The sequence below is a fragment of the Thunnus maccoyii genome, chromosome 1 (genome assembly GCF_910596095.1).
Source record: "Thunnus maccoyii chromosome 1, fThuMac1.1, whole genome shotgun sequence".
Classification (NCBI taxonomy): Eukaryota; Metazoa; Chordata; class Actinopteri; order Scombriformes; family Scombridae; genus Thunnus; species Thunnus maccoyii.
This window is the reverse complement of record NC_056533.1, coordinates 13,501,938-13,518,111: the sequence shown is the minus strand read 5'-3', so window position 1 is coordinate 13,518,111 and position 16,174 is coordinate 13,501,938. Positions and strand designations below refer to the sequence as shown.

The 16,174-nt window shown below is 38.0% G+C and overlaps 1 protein-coding gene across 3 annotated transcripts in view; it reads right to left on the bottom strand.

Annotated features, from left to right (window-relative positions):
- Positions 1–16,174, bottom strand: part of igdcc4 (immunoglobulin superfamily, DCC subclass, member 4) — a 62,480-nt gene that overhangs the window by 14,909 nt on the left and 31,397 nt on the right. For all 3 annotated transcript variants that reach the window (XR_006097479.1, XM_042419441.1, XM_042419435.1), the window contains exons 5-13: positions 12,019–12,153; positions 10,877–11,029; positions 7,340–7,750; positions 7,020–7,184; positions 6,452–6,589; positions 5,833–6,015; positions 4,722–4,934; positions 4,406–4,507; positions 4,071–4,257 (exon numbers count right to left, since the gene is read on the bottom strand). Coding sequence is in view for 2 of the 3 variants with exons in the window: in XM_042419441.1 (XP_042275375.1) it covers positions 4,071–4,257; positions 4,406–4,507; positions 4,722–4,934; positions 5,833–6,015; positions 6,452–6,589; positions 7,020–7,184; positions 7,340–7,750; positions 10,877–11,029; positions 12,019–12,153 (1,687 nt within the window). In the remaining variant the exon portion in view is untranslated. The remainder of the gene's footprint in view (positions 1–4,070; positions 4,258–4,405; positions 4,508–4,721; positions 4,935–5,832; positions 6,016–6,451; positions 6,590–7,019; positions 7,185–7,339; positions 7,751–10,876; positions 11,030–12,018; positions 12,154–16,174) is intronic.

Sequence of the window (16,174 nt, the reverse complement as noted above, 5' to 3'; positions counted from 1 at the left end):
TATTTCCAACATATCATGAAACTTATAACCTATAAAGCCTTATCTGTGTTTTTCCTGTGTTTTATTTTTTCAGAAACTTCTTGAAGAGATAACCTTGGAGGAGCATAGGCAGCTCACCAGTGAACTGCTTCAGAGGCAGCCAGGGTTCATTTTTGATGCTTTGATGATGCATCAGTGCAGGCATGGTGTCCCACCGTTTGCTGGAGTGCCAGGGGTACCATGGTGTACTTGTAGTAACTGTACAGACATGCCTATGGACCGGGAGAGGAAATGCTGTGGCCAGTACCCTGCAGATTGTGTGAGCCTAATACCGCAATTCCCCCAGTACTGTCTTGAAAATGCTTTTTATGCATTCACAGGCGGTACTGGGAAGACATTATTGTATTTGGCCAAACCAGGAAGCCTGGAGATGACAACCGGGAGTACCGTTATGCTGCCTATAGACATTTCATCTATTGACAGCATGGCTCTCTAGGCCAGGGAAACCAACTTGTCATCCTCTCATATTTATTTGTTACATTTCTGATATTTTATTTATTTTATACTTGTTCTATACATTTTCTATATTTATATATTTTCTGAATAATTATTAAACTTTTTGTTTATATATTCACATTTGTTCAACTTAAATGTGCAAGTTTACCAAATAAAAGATATTCATCAGATGTGCTGTGATAACTGCAATGACAAACATATTAATATATACTTATGCAATGACAGTATTTCCCTGCAGTCAGTATATTGTCATTACCACTTCCACCATTAATTTATATTGTCATTATTTATATTTAGAAAGCAACATAAAACAGTAGTGAAGGTGGAATACCACTGATCCTCAGAACAGGGCACTGTAGTACATGTTATGGATTAATTTTCAGTGCCACTTCAGGTTATGTTAACTGTAATTCACTAGTTTGAACCACAAAATAAAAAAATAAAAAACAACACTAAGAATAATGACATTTGTAATAAAAAATATATTTTATTTAACAGAAACATTTTTGGACATCCTTTTCAATCTGGACAATAAAAGGATAACATAAACATGCAGCTTTTACTCTACAAACACAAACATATTGACAGCTTATTCTGTGTTCTTCAGAGTTGACTGATAAAGACAGAATAATCTATCAAATCATTAGTCTGTTTGAAAACTAAAAGCAGTGTGATTAAACTCATCTGATCACCTTCCAGCAGTCAAATTGCTGCACATATAATAGCTGACAAGGGTCAGACCAATACCACACCAAAGGTATTCAATTTACTGCTCTGGATGAAGATGCTCTCATGGCAGGAACAACACCATTGATTCACTGGCACTGCTGTTCCTCATCTGCTCCAGGAGCTGTGTGTAGAGCAGCAGCTGCATGGAAAACTGCTTCTGTGGAAGACATTACCATTACACATGAAGATAATTTACTATTTCATACATTTTATGCAGTTGTACATGTGAAAATAGTGCTATTTAACCAAGAGTAGGACTTACAGGGTAAGTTAATATGCTACATAGACAAACAAATGTGTATCACTTACCTAGACCTCTCCTGACTTGGTCTGCAATACTTCTGATATGGTGGGTGTGAATGTCACAGACATGGTGAATAATGCCAACCCATAGTGCCTGAGAAAAATAAAACAGCACAAATGAATGAACTTATTATAAATCATCTATCTATCTATCTATCTATCCATCTATCTATCTATCTATCTATCTATCTATCTATCTATCTATCTATCTATCTATCTATCTATCTATCTATCTATCTATCTATCTATCTATCTATCTATCTATCTATCTATCTATCTAATGTGCTCACCAGAAACTGTTCAACCTTATCCCATGCAGATTTTCATCCCAACAACAGACTAGATCAGATTATTTAATTGATTAGCACACTTTCAGTCAGAGACGAGTAGCTATTCAGTGAAATCAACTTTTGTTGTCTTTGGTTGTAATGAAAACCAACGTACTCCCAGCCATCAATGGCACATGGTGAAATACCCCTGACCTATTACACAGTCACTTTAGGATGAAGATAAAGGCAATACCATGCATCGATGCTACAGGACCTCTCTCATAGCTGGAGAAACAACAGCAACATCAAGAAAATAAGTGCTTTATGACACAGTCACAAACCCTTGTAATACATTACGTTACGTCCTAAGATACTGGGAGCCTTGGCTGGCCTGGATAAACACACCAAAATAAATAACAGAAAAATTCTACTTCTGACTGATGAATGTAAAATTAAAATTCTAGTCACAATTACATGTTTTTCAACATTGAAACGGGGAAAACGTTACTTGTGTTGGACTATAAGCTAACTTTGCCCCCCATATGTGTACATATGCTCCTAAATGACAAATTAGGAGCAAACAATGAAATCATGGAGCACTGTGAAAAATATAAATATAAATTCACAGGATGTATTAACTCGGTGATGAGCAGACTTCTTCTCAGTTTATCTTTCACACTAACTCATTACTCTGACTTACCGTCTTTACCACATTACCAGCACTAAATATCTTAGTTATCAGTCAATGTGTTGTCTTACTGCCACAGAAAATGGATAAATCGTTGGGTTATTAGCACGACGTTGCCTCCCTGTTGTCTCTTATCAGACCACCAGCTCTGTGAGAGGCACAAACTGAGGCTAAAGTGTGCTAATATTTAACGTTACGTGGCAGCGTTTCTTTTCAGGGAAACTAATGTACTGCTAATAAACATTGTACATCATCTAGGTTTTGAACCATTACCAGCGGGGCAAAATAAATATATAAATACATTACACTCTTACCTGTCCAGCAGTAAACAGGAAACTTCGGCGTCAGTCTGCAAACATTTCTCTCATCAGGGATTTCGATCTGGGTTTATCCTCGTTTTATGCCGTTGCTTGTCCTGATTTCGTTTAGCTTCTTCATGTTTTTTTTTCTTTGACGACGACAATTCACGCTCCTGTGATTTTCTAAATAAGTATAATCCTCCATTTATCAGATTTTGGTTTCAAAAACGTCTCACAATACAAAATGTTTGGTCCGCTCTTCTTCTTCGTTTTAAAACCGGTGCATTTCCAGTAGTCGCCCACTGAATCTAAAACGCGTAAGGCCCTCACTGGAGCCAGTGTTAGGTTTGTCCGTTCTGCGCTACTGTAGAAACATGGCGATGCAACATGGCGGTCACTGTGGAGGGGGACCCGCTCCCATGTAGATATAAAGGGCTTGTTTCTAAGGTAACGAAAACACAACAATTATTATTTTCAGCTGATTAGACACTAATTAAGGTATACTTATTAATAATCTATTCAATTTTTACCAAGTCTGTTCTTTTAGATGTTACTAAATACTACACACTGGACCTTTAAATTGAACTCTCTAGTTAATTTCTTACAGGAGTTGGTCAGTTAAATTACCTCAACCTTAATTAATTCTCCATAATTATGCTATCATTAACATTACACCATCACTCATTCATAACTGTTAATATGCCATTTAGAACATTTATTTTGGTTGATTATTAATTTTTCTGTTTGCATTGAAATCTCATTCATTTACTGTTCATCATTTAGTTCAATAAATATATCTTTACTAGCATGTCGTCCGTGGCTTCAATTTAGGCAGAGAATTAGATCACTGCATCGTAACACACTACATCAGACTTGAGATTTATAAAAGTTCTTTCTGTGTTTTTTCCTGACACAGTTAAATTAGACTAATAATGGGAAGTGATGCTCCTGATCAAACGAGGATTTTGTATTAACAAAGGTGATGTTCCTACAAGCAGAAAAGCTATACTAAAAGCATTTATATAGTGGAGCAACTGAATGGCCTCCAAATGGTTTTAACCATTCATCCTTTTCAAAAAAAGCTAAATAAAGGCTTTTGATATACAATTTCTCCTTTCTCTGCCTTAGAGTGGCTTAAGAATATGTCTTTTTGGTGACCACTTTTAATAAGTAATATGATGTTATACAGGAAACTTGACCATGAATAGGTTTTTAGACCCCCAGGGCTAGTATACCTCACACATTATATACAGGATAAAGTTTCAGTTGTTCATCCTGGGTTCTGACCTGGTGTGGTAGGAGACCAGAGAGGCATTGGTGGTTCCTGCTGGGCTGCAGCGCACTGTGTAGTCGATGATGCGTACGTTGCTGAATCGCGGTTTCTCCCAGCGCAACCAGATGGAGGTGGAGCTGTTGGCCATGGCTTGGATGCTGCTTGGAGGTAATGGAGGGGGGCGCATGGGCAGTGTTGATGCTTTAACACAAACATGCACATTATTTGCCTTGAATCTTGGAAAATGTAATCATCAGTTGTTTTATTACCTCATTAAAGTGAGAACACATCCATATGTTTCATTCATTCATTTATTGTATACATGCACACATGCAAAAGGGATGCTTACTTCTATCATGAGCCTTGTCTGTCCTTCCCTTCCACACAGCAGCAGATCCATCTATCTGCTTGTTAAATGCCCAAACTCTCACCTCGTACTGACGGTCAGGGACTTACACACACAAAGACACAGGGAGACAGAGGCAGAGGGAGAGAGATAAGGGAAGGACAAAAATAACATTATGAGATAGAAACAATGATAGTCCTAGCCATCCTAGCTGTCAACCCATCTAACTGGATTTGGTGTTAGTGTGTATTTGGAAAAATGAAAGCAAAATAGGGTTGAAAGCAGGTTGACTTTGAAGTTGCTTCTGTCAATAACTTACCCAGCCCAGTGAGGAGATGATACCTGGCCTTCTTACGGAGCCTGATGGTGTGGGTCTGTGCTGTCTTTCCTCCATTCGCTGATTCGTCAGCCTCCACCTCTCGACAGGACAGCTTATACCCAGAGATTAGTGTGTGATTGGGTGAGGGATGCCATGTTACGTTGAGTGTGCTCACTCTAGCTCTAACTTTCATCTCAGTAGGGGCAAAGATCACTGAAAAAGATTGGAGAAGAAAAAAAAAGTGTGACCAACAAGTCTAGATGATGGAACATTACAACTTAACAGGGCACTTTCACTTTCACTCTCACTACTACTGCTACTACTGCTGCTACTAGATAGCGCATGTACACATGCGCTATCTAGTAGCTACATGAATTCTAGTAGCTACATGAATTCAAATGAATTCAAATGAATTGTAAATGAATTTTGTTATAGTTGTTATTATTGCCCATTTTCAAGAAGCGGATGTTAGTCTGGTCTTTAATTTGCTGGTTGTTTGGTCATCATGTGTTGAGCAGGCATCTCTTTGAAAAGCATCTCTTACAGACCACAATTTTTAATGTATGTTATGAGCTGTTTAATAAATCTTAACATACATAATCCTCACACACTTTAGGAACAACCTGTATATTTTTATAGTAGCCATCAAGGTAAGACTAGTACCTGTGCACCAAATAATTTAATAACTTTGTTCCGCACAGCACCACTGTTCAAACAAGATGGTTACCTATTTTGAGAGCACTACACACTTTTAAAAAGTATTCTTTACATGGTCGCAATTTAAACCATGAGGTCCAGAATGTATTTAAAAGCCACCAGGAGTCAAATGAAGATATTTTCACATTAATTGTGTGTGCAGGCAGTTGGCCAGGCTCAGAAAGACATGAGGGTAAGTTCGGTCCCAGGCTAGTGAAACTCAACACTGATGTATGGCTTTCCTCCATAAAACCACACACATGATACAGACATATCTGACTTTCCTGTCAAAAACCTCAAAATTCCATGACAGTCCAAAAAATAATACTTTACGACCAGTGTGAACCCTGGGTGAGAAATAGGAATTTAAGGAATTCACAAATGCTAAGTGAGCCAGGTCTGGTGTCTTTCTTACCCATGCTGTGGTCACTGTGGTTATAGTGGGCAAGGGTTTGGTGCTGGGCCCACTCAGATGGAACCCCAAAGCCAACGCCTGTTCCAGCTGCTATCCTCAGTCTGTAGGACTGGTTGGGCTGCAGCTCTCTCAATGTGAACTGGGTCTCATTACCTGCCACTTCCACTGAGAACACAGTGTCCACTGTGGGAACACAAATACATATCTGATGTTCTGAATGTCTTATTTTGTGAAAATGCACAGCAATATTTCTTGAAATTAATGATTCAACAGATAACTTGTATCTCACAGTAAAAAATACAGGTTCTTTCCTGTGTTGTTTCAGCAATAATTCAAGTATGTTGCTGTCTCTCAAGGACAACAGAATGAAAACTGCTCTATTCAGAATGAACTTTTGTCTTTTCTAAATACTATTAATCCTATAATACAAATTTCTGAGATTATGCACTCAAGCCATCATGAACTATTTTCAGAAACAGAATAAAAGAGTAAATAATTTCATAAACTACAGTTATTTCTGTGAAGAAACTAAAAAGGGAATATCTTCTCCTGATAAGCGCTTTCACTGCCTACAGGCAGTTATGGTGAACTTGTTGTGAGTATTGGCCAGGTTACTCACCCTGATCCAGAGTGCTGTACTCAATGCGGTAACGGGTAACAGCTCCTCGACTGTGCTGCGAGGACAATGGATGCCACATCAACCTGATGTCTGTGGGGGAGGTGCTGGCTATTGACAGCTGAGGAGGTGCACTCGGCACTACAGGAAGGAATAATGATGTACATTCAAGGCACATCCTATATATCAGCACAATTCCTGGACCGTTGTAAAACACACTATCTATAACAAATCTCTACTTAGTAAACCTTTAAAAGTGTGCACCAAATCAAAATGTGGAAAGGGGACTTTCAGTGGGGCATAAATGTAGTGAATCTATAATAAAATAAAACATAAAATGTCAGTAAGATTTAAAAACAGCTGTAAGAAAATGCTCTGTAGTGTCCACTACTGCTTTTGCAATGACTACATAAACTGATGCTTTATGAACTGATGATACTGATGATTCATGCACCTCTTAAAAATGCTGAGGACTTACAAGGTTGGCAAGCTAATATTATTTGCTCTGTGACTCAGTGAAGCATCCCAGGCCCGCCTTATTTTACCGGCATACACAGAGTTTGATACTCACCATCCTCCAGCATCTCAACAGTAACAGGCATGGACGGGCGACTGGCACCCATGGGAGAGTAAGCCACTACAAAGAATGTGTAGGCAGTGTGAGGGTGAAGCTCTTTGACGTGATACTCTGTGGTGTCATTGTTCATTGCAAACTGGTACTCCACATTATCTGAGCCTGAAAGAAAGGAAAATGTAAATTAATATGTATATGTGTATATATATATATATATATATGTATATATATATTTTTTTTTTTTAATCTATTTTTTTTTTTAGAAAAGGTGCACAAGCTTATTGTATGGCTACACACACTTGTAAATATACACACACCTGCGGCTCGCTGGCAGTGCAAAGAGTAGCCAATGATTTGGTCCGAGTTGTACTCAGGTTTCTCCCAGGTGAGCAGGGCAGTTGTGCTAGAGTAGGGCATGGCAGACAGGTGGCGAGGAGGGCTGGGCAGGCCCTCCCTCACAATGACCGTCAGCTTGGCAGTGGCACAGGCTGTGCCCAGACCGTTGTCTGCTATGCACTGGTAGTAGCCCGCATCCTCCAGTGCCAGCTGGTTGATGAGCAGGACTCCAGGGCTTTGGTACTTCACCCGTCTGAATGACTTGATTGGCTGGCCATTCTTCAGCCAGTGCAACACTGGAGGAGGTTCCCCAGAGCTGTTGCACACAAACCTGGCTGTGTTTCCTCGGGAGAGGGACACTGTCTCTGGGGGCTGGAGAATCACTGGAGGGGCTGGTGGAAGTAGGAAACAGAAAGCTCTGACTTAACAATTATCACTGATTATGCATTACAAAATTGAAAGAGGAGACATCTTGTATTTTGGATTGATCTCTTTAAAGGCACTGAAAACATACAATATTTTCTCCTTTGGTCCTACATGAACACACAATTTTCTGGTAAACTGTTTTTTGTGTGTCACACTGAGATTTCTGTATTTGTGTTTTTGTCTGTGCTCTTGGTCACTGATTTTGAGTAGGCAATGTTTGTGTGGAAAAAAGTGATGTTACGTCCACCAATCAGATTTTTCCAAAATTGAAAAAGACTGTGTGGTGTTTGCTTATGTTGTCAAGCTAATGTCAATCAAAACTGATTAAACAAATTAAACCAAAATTATTAATATTACACAATTTTGATGATGAATTATGATTATCATGATGTTGATCAGTATTATTATCATTACATAGATTATTCTTGATAGGCTCAGATGAGTGATGATGATAATATGATGATTACTATTATGCTTAAAAATTATAACACTGATTATCTCCAATAGTATGATGATGTTGATTTTTATACAGATGATTATTACTGTTATTGTTATTACATATGTTAATAGGATGATGACGATGATATTGATTTTTTTTTGTTTGTTTTGCTGTTTTGCTTTTTTGCTTTGCTTGTTTGTTTTCAATCATTATTATTGTTATTTGCTTATTATTATTGTTGTTGTTGTTGTTGTTGTTGTTATTATTAGGAACATTATTATGATTGACATTAATCTGATATTAATTATTTTTATTTACTACCAGGCAACACACACAACAACACACCTTCACTTTCTGGCCACTAACTGCACCGAGCCTGCTGACTCAACAAACCATTTTTTAAGTATTTGTTTCCTCAATAATTTCTTAGTTTTTTCCCCCCTCTCTCTCTACTTCTTTCTTTCTTTCTTTACTAACCGGTTTGCCATTTTTATCTATCTCCTATCATGTTTTCTAAAACTAAAAGACAGCTCTGCATGACGGGACCATCTCATACCAGGCCCAGGTGGCTGACAGGGCACAGGGGTCCTGATGGGTTTGGACAGCTTGATGTCTGAGGGCCTAATCCCCATTTCACCCCCTTCAAATAGAAAGAGATGCACCCCACCATCACTGTAGTCATGTTCTTCTTCTGTACTCTCTCCCTTCTTCTTCTTCTGCACTCTCTCCCTTCTTCTTCTGCTAAGTAGGTCTATCTGCCGACCCGCAGTATCTACATGACGCATTCACCTTACTACATGACACATCCACTTGGTTAGATTTAGGCATGAGGAGGGGGAGTTAAGGGTGTGTAGTGTGGTAAAGTGGGTGTGTCATGTAGGTTTTTGCAAGACCTTCTTCTTCTACTTCTGCACACTCTCCCCTCTATATCCTTATACACACACACACACATCTACACACATGCATCTAGTATTAAGTCAAAATTTTATTTATTTATTTACTTATTCTTTTTGTTCATGTTGTTGTTTTGTTTAGTTTACTCTCCCGTGTTATATATGTTTGTTTGTTTTTTGTTTATTTTTGTTTGTTTGTTTTTTTGTTAATCATTGATCTTGCAAAAAAAAGAAACAAGGAAAAAGTGATTAATCTCACAGTCCTGAGTTTAACTCTTAATATACATATATTTTTCAATTTTTTCAAAACTGTAACTTAGATTGTTACTTTTTAGTCATGAATTTTTCATATTATTGAGACCAAAACTTAGTTTTAAAACTTTAAATCTCTACTTTTTCTAAAAAAACATTAAAAGCCAGTGTCAGTTTTGAATGAAAAGCATTTAAAAAGAGAAAGAACTTACACTAACCTGTCCCTTGTCTGCTGAAATTGTATATTTTATCACTGTCTGATTTTAATAATTGACAGCTTTCCCTTGTGACTTCTGTAATCTAAAAAGGTTACTTTATTTGCACTTCACTGAAAGACAGCTAGATCTAACAGCAGCTGAGTTGGACTTTGTGGATTCATGGAAAATGATGAATGAATAACAAAATATAATATTTCTATTTTCATAGACTGTGAAAAAATGATGGATGTAGCCACTGTGATGTCACCCATTGGTTTGTGGACTCCAGTTTTAAACATGGATGTATAAAGAGAACTGGTTACAGCATTGGAGGCAGGGCCCTGTTCATTCCTATGAAGATTGCTCAGTGGTGCATGAAGCCAAAAAAGTTTGACTTCTGGTAAAATTACCCGGATTTTCTGCATCTGTGAGGCCCATAAAGCAGCGTATTAGCATTTCCTTTAACTCCACCTCACATGTTCACCAGAGTCTTCCGCTGGCTGAACCAGCTAACTTCCGGTTTAGCTCTCCATTAACTTGAATGGGGATGAAATGATTAAATTGTGCGGCTCTTCTAGACTTTCCAAATGTTATCAGACGGCATGGATCAAATTCTGATAGTGAATGAAGTCATTTTGCAGGGTTGTTATGCTCAAAAATATTTATCCACCGTTTACAGCCACTCCCATGGCATCGGGAAGCCTCGAGTTTGGCATTTTGACTGTCGCCATCTTGGATTTTTGGCACCAGAATTGACCATATTTGGACAAGAGGGTGGAGCTAACCCTAACGCTAGGTGCTAGCTTGGTTAGCATGGCGCATTTACAGTCTATGGTTAAATGTAAAAATGCTAATTCTAATTTTTTTCTGGGGTTACACCATGGTTATATTATATAACCAATGTTGCCACACCCTAAAGCATACCCTGCTTTATTTGTCTATTTTACTTTAAATGGGACCACAATTTACAAAATGAACATCATGCTGTAATGAAGAAGACTTGAAGCGAGCAATTGAGACCATAAACTCATTAGGAAAGTGTTTACAGAGGTAATAAATGAAGTGAGAAGTAGGATCATTTTCTCATAGACCTCCATACAATTGGATTTTGTTTTTGGAGCCAGTGGAGTCGCACCCTGCTGGTCATTAGAGAGAATGCAGGTTTAAGTTACTTTCGCATTGGCTTCACTTTTTGAATTATGAAGCTCTACTTTTTTCCACCACCACAGGAACTTCAATTACTTGGTGACTTAAGAGTAACTTGGCATCAGAGACTCTGTTGCCACATACAGTAAATAATATGACTCTTACCAGGCACATGCAGCTCAGCTGCAGCAATGACAAACTCTCTGGTTCTGGGCTTGTTGGCCCTGCAGACATATACACCAGCATGGTGACGCCTAGTGTCCCTAATCACCAGGTTTGTTGCGAGGACGACCACTTCAGTGGAAATGGGCTTTCCATCTGATCAAAGAAAAAAGCAACAAAGAACAACAGAGAATAGTCTCAGATGATACTGAAAAAAACGAGGAGGTGAGAGAAGAGACTGGCCTTAAGAAAATTTGATAATTTTTCTGGCTTTCAGTTGCCTGAGAAACAAGACAAAAGAGAGAGAGAGAAAAAGAGAGAGAAACGGCAGTTTGAGGAGCAAAGGTGATTTGACCTGTAATCCCACACTGTGACCAACAGGTGGCTCTGTGACTTTCTAGTCAGGGTTCACAGAGGCGTCTGCATTGGCACACTCCTAGGCTGCATGTAAAATTATTCACTATTCACTACTATTTGACCACTATTTAGTTTGACCACCATTTTGTAGTGTTGTCACGTTGTCTGCAGACAATGATAACCCCAAAATTGTGAATTACTGTATCTCACTATAGTACTTTCTAAAATGCAGTGAACAAGATATGGTAACTAATCAAGCACCTTACACATGACTTGAATAGTGTTGTGCAGTTTATGAAAACTGACATAATGCATAGTCTTCTACAGAATTCCCTGTACAGAGAATTAGAGGTTAATTGTGAATGAAGGAAGAATTTCAGATGCAGCACTAGACTCCATGAAAACTACAGTGATGTTGCCAAATCACAGCATGAAGATGACATTCCGAAGGTTTCACAACATAATTCCCCTCAAGACCTTACACACACGCATGTGTGTTTGTGTGCACGTGTGTCTGTGGAGGTGTGAATGAATTGCTGTGACATCGTCTTATGTAAATCATGGCAAAATGCACAATAGAACAATAAAGGACTAGTTGAGAAGAGACAGCTATTATCAGTAAAACAACAACTTTACAGCCACAGGTATGTAAATCTGACGTGATGATGTTTGTTCTTTGTGCATGAGAGACAGATAGCTAGAAAGGGAGACAGATAATGAAAGATGCAGAAAAAAAGGATGAGAATTGGAGAGAGAGAAGATCAAGTGAGAACATTTGGGAGTATTACCTTGTCTGCTCCAGGACACCAGTGGTTTCGGCTGGCCTTGTGCCATGCACTCCATCACAGCGGGACGGCCGAGCACTACTGTTGCATTCTGAGGCGGTGCCACAATCACAACTTTGTTCAGGGCTTCAGTAGAGCCTATAACAAGAAAGAAGTATATACTTATACATTGAATCCAGTGATTCAATGCTATTAGATCAGTCCTGGACTTGCAGTAAAATGGCAGTTCAGCTTCTCCAGAAATTTCCGGTTTAACTCCCAGCATGTGAACAAGGAGCTTGTCTTCTCCACAAAACACAGTCAATAATTCAAGGTTAATTTTAAGTTTTAAGATAAATGGAGGAAGGTGGTAGCCTTGCTATACCAGCCCAGAATTTTATTTTTCCTCACTGACTTGTCGGAAGGTATTGCACACAAGGTTAATATAATTGCCCTCTTCACACCTTTTCTGTGCATACACTTAAATCTTAAGTTACAACATGGGGTAGACCATTTTAAGACAGGGGATCAGATCATGCTCCTTAACCAGTGGATGGTGGTATACACAAATGGTATACCAAATGTTAAGACAGAGGAAGCTGGTGATGTTTCAAAGTGGCAAAACACACAAGATAGCACAAAGGAGTTTGGAGCAAAGAATGAGAGGAAGAAAACGGAATGCAAAAGAAAGAAGCCTTTTTTGAGAGAAAGGAATGCCACTGTCTTAGTCACCTCTCTTCTATTCACTGAATAATGATGCTATTCAAAGCATATTGTTCATACATTGAAGGGACAGAACACTCATTTCTTGAGTATCAGTCCTAAAGGTACCACTGGTGTGAGAGGACCTTACTTTCCTGCTATTCTGCTCAACCCAGGCAGCCTCAGCAGCTCATAATGCTAATCAACACTGGAAAGAGACCTGGCATTCTGTAGACACATTATAAATTAATCATTGAGATTATATAGAGAATCCCTTGATTATGCATAAGGCTTTAAGTGGGTCAGTCTGCCTTTTCAAGGACTGCACAGCAGGGTGCGCCTTCAAAGGGGTCTGGTGTAGATATGATGGGTGTAGGTGCAGAGTAAAGTAGCCTACATAAAAAAGGGAGATAGTAAAGTAAGTAGAAGAAACACAGAAAGCAAGCAACCAGGGGTTGGAAGCAGCTGAATGTTTCATATTTTCTACATCTTCATGAGTTAAGGACGTTAACTTGAAGACTTCAACATCAAGCTCAAAGCTAGGCTATGGGTGTTGAGGTATTCTATTCATAGAACTCTGAAGCACAAGCGAGTGAAATGATGGCATTTGATCTGACATCGGCGCATAAATGTGTTCTTTCCATTCAATCCACACCCACTCCAACCTGCATTCAGCGTCTCTGTGTTCATTTATAAATCAATACATTTCTGAGTAGAACATCTTGTTTTATATATTTTAAAGGCTTTTATTCTGAAATTCCACAGTGAATTGCTCCGGAAATTCAGAGCCAGTGAAATTGATTTGGTGTTTAGAAGGATAAATTGCATATTTTTTGAAAGTGATGGCAAACAGCATTTTGACAATGCATTTTTCAGTTGAGGTACAAGGAGTAGATGCCATGTTAAGAATTTCTGAATGTGAATGTGATTAATTGAACTTTTTTAATGGAAAAACCATACCAGACACAAATTATTATTCAAAGCAGAGTACTTTTATATGTCTTAAAACATGTCTGGAAGGGATCTTTAAAATATATATATTTCTGCAGTAAATTTCCAAAATGCTGCTTGACTGTCCAAAGAGTAGAGCACCTGTTGTGCCAAAAAGACTTTGCCATCTATAGTGTATTTTGTATTCAAATGACTGCAGAAGCATGAGAACAGACACATCATTAAACTTGCTGATGGCAATGCCATATGGAGCTTATTGTTCAGTAATAAAAAATTACCAAGACAGAGCTGTTAATGATTTTCTAAGACGGATGTTAATCCCTGTTTCAAATTTGCCATTACATTTAATTGTAATTATTTAATCAAATGTGAAAAAGTGATACCCCACCCAAAATCTGTCTCTTCAGTAAGAAACACTCAGCCCCTGTGGATTTGAGGGTTTGAAAGTGTGTAAAATCATTAAAAGTCCAAATGCTGTATCTAACTCGTTTGCTTTAGCCTCATCTGTGTCCTCCCCCTCGCCTTTTTTCTTTTAAAGGGCACAAAAGCTGTGACTCAAAAAGCACACAATGGTTTCCACAGAGCAGCCAATTTAGGACTTTAGGACAATTTTAGACTGATCTGTAGTAAGCTAGTGACAGGGGCCATGACTTTAATGTGGGCTGCTTAATGGTGAAATCACACTTCACAGCAATATTTGCTGATTCACTGCACCATGTAATCCACTAATGCAAGTTCTTATAGTTTGCAGTCAAACTGGGATTTTAGTTAAAAGAAGGGTGTATGCTGATGTCAGAATAGTCAAATAATGCACATACTTGAAAGATATTCTGAAATTGTACTAGTTTAACTTAATTGCTAGCCTAGAGCTTAATTGATTGGAGCATAATCTACAGCGTAATGTATGTATCCTTGTTTATTGCCATGTTTTGTTGAGTAGACATACTTTGGAAAATAGTTTAGAAAAGAATTTGTATCAGAATTGTATAACTTGGTATTTATCATGCTCAAATTTAGTCACTGAAATGAATTATTGAACAATTTGCAAATCTTCTATCAGAGAGAATGAGCCTTGATAAGTGGCTGAACAGATGAACAAAGCACAGTACCACCCACTTATAAAAGGCTAAATTAAATGTGTAGGCTCAATGCCAGTAACCATATAAAAGGTGACTTTTCATTAACACACAATAAAAGTTTCTTTATGCATTGAAATCAGAAGGACAGTCCTTGAATTTAACACATGACAAAAGCTGAAAGTGTTTTACATAAAGAAGAAAATGCATTCTAATAAAAAGATGGAGAGGGTATAAGAAGAGAGAGAAATGGTATAGAAATAACATTACATAAAGGACATATGGCAAAGGTCACAGAATTTTTAGTAGGCTGAATTTTCATTAAAAAGGCAATTGAGTATATGCAAGTTTTCAACCACAACTAGTCAGAGTTGAGAAAAGTTTCAAAAGAAAAAAAAAAGTTTCAATTTTGTGTAGCAGAGAACTGAATTCTGCAGGTTTTGTTTTAATCATGGGAAGAGTTAGCAGTGTGGCCCCAGATGACCTGAATGTCAGACATCAGACAGAATTCAGATATGCCCTTTGACTTGAAATCACTGAGCATTTTCCTAATTGTTTTTAATGAGTCGAGTTAAAAAAAAGTTTAATTAACTCTGAAAGATCACACTGTGTCAAAACATGTTTTTATCTGCTTAATGGAAACAATGAAATATTCAAATATCCAGTCCATTTTGCACCCCTCCAACAGTTCAAAAGAAGAACAGTGGCTCTGTATTCATATTCCCAGGTCCTTAAGCCACATCATGCTACATAGTAACAGCGCTGTTCAAGCTGTTCAATTAATTCCATGTGATTCTGCAGTATTTTGATCACATTATACCCATTGTTTTCCCCACGGTCTGTTTATATTATAAGGGAACAAATACAGAGATACAGTGTGTCTGGATATTGTGACATCCCCATTCACTGACAGTAGCTGCCCAGCACCAACTATTTCTGCAAATGAACTTACTACAGTCCTAAAATTATCAGAGTAACCACAATATTCACATATGAATTCTCAACAATAACTGATTCACTGTATTATGCTGTATTCCTTTATAATGTGTCATTTTTGAGCTCCACTCAAAAATGTGGATTTAAAATTGTAACTTCACTTGGATGTTTGATTTTCACTGTGCAGATTGATGTATATGCAGAGTTTGAAACCAGAAGGCTGTTTTCACATTCATCTGAGGGAAGGTTTCTGTGCACTCACATTAAATCTCAGTTTAAGACATGCATGTGAAGTAGGAGATATCTTGTGTCCAGAAGTTAATCATTTAAAACAAAAGATAAATACATTTACATATTTATAGATTCTAGATTTTTTAGTGGCGGAGAAGATTGCTAGTTATTTGCCATAAACAATATGTTTTTAGATTTAGATTACACTAGTCACAATAGTTTCAAACACACAATACAAACAGCGGGTTTCACACAATACAAGATGAGAGAGAGTGCTATTTCAT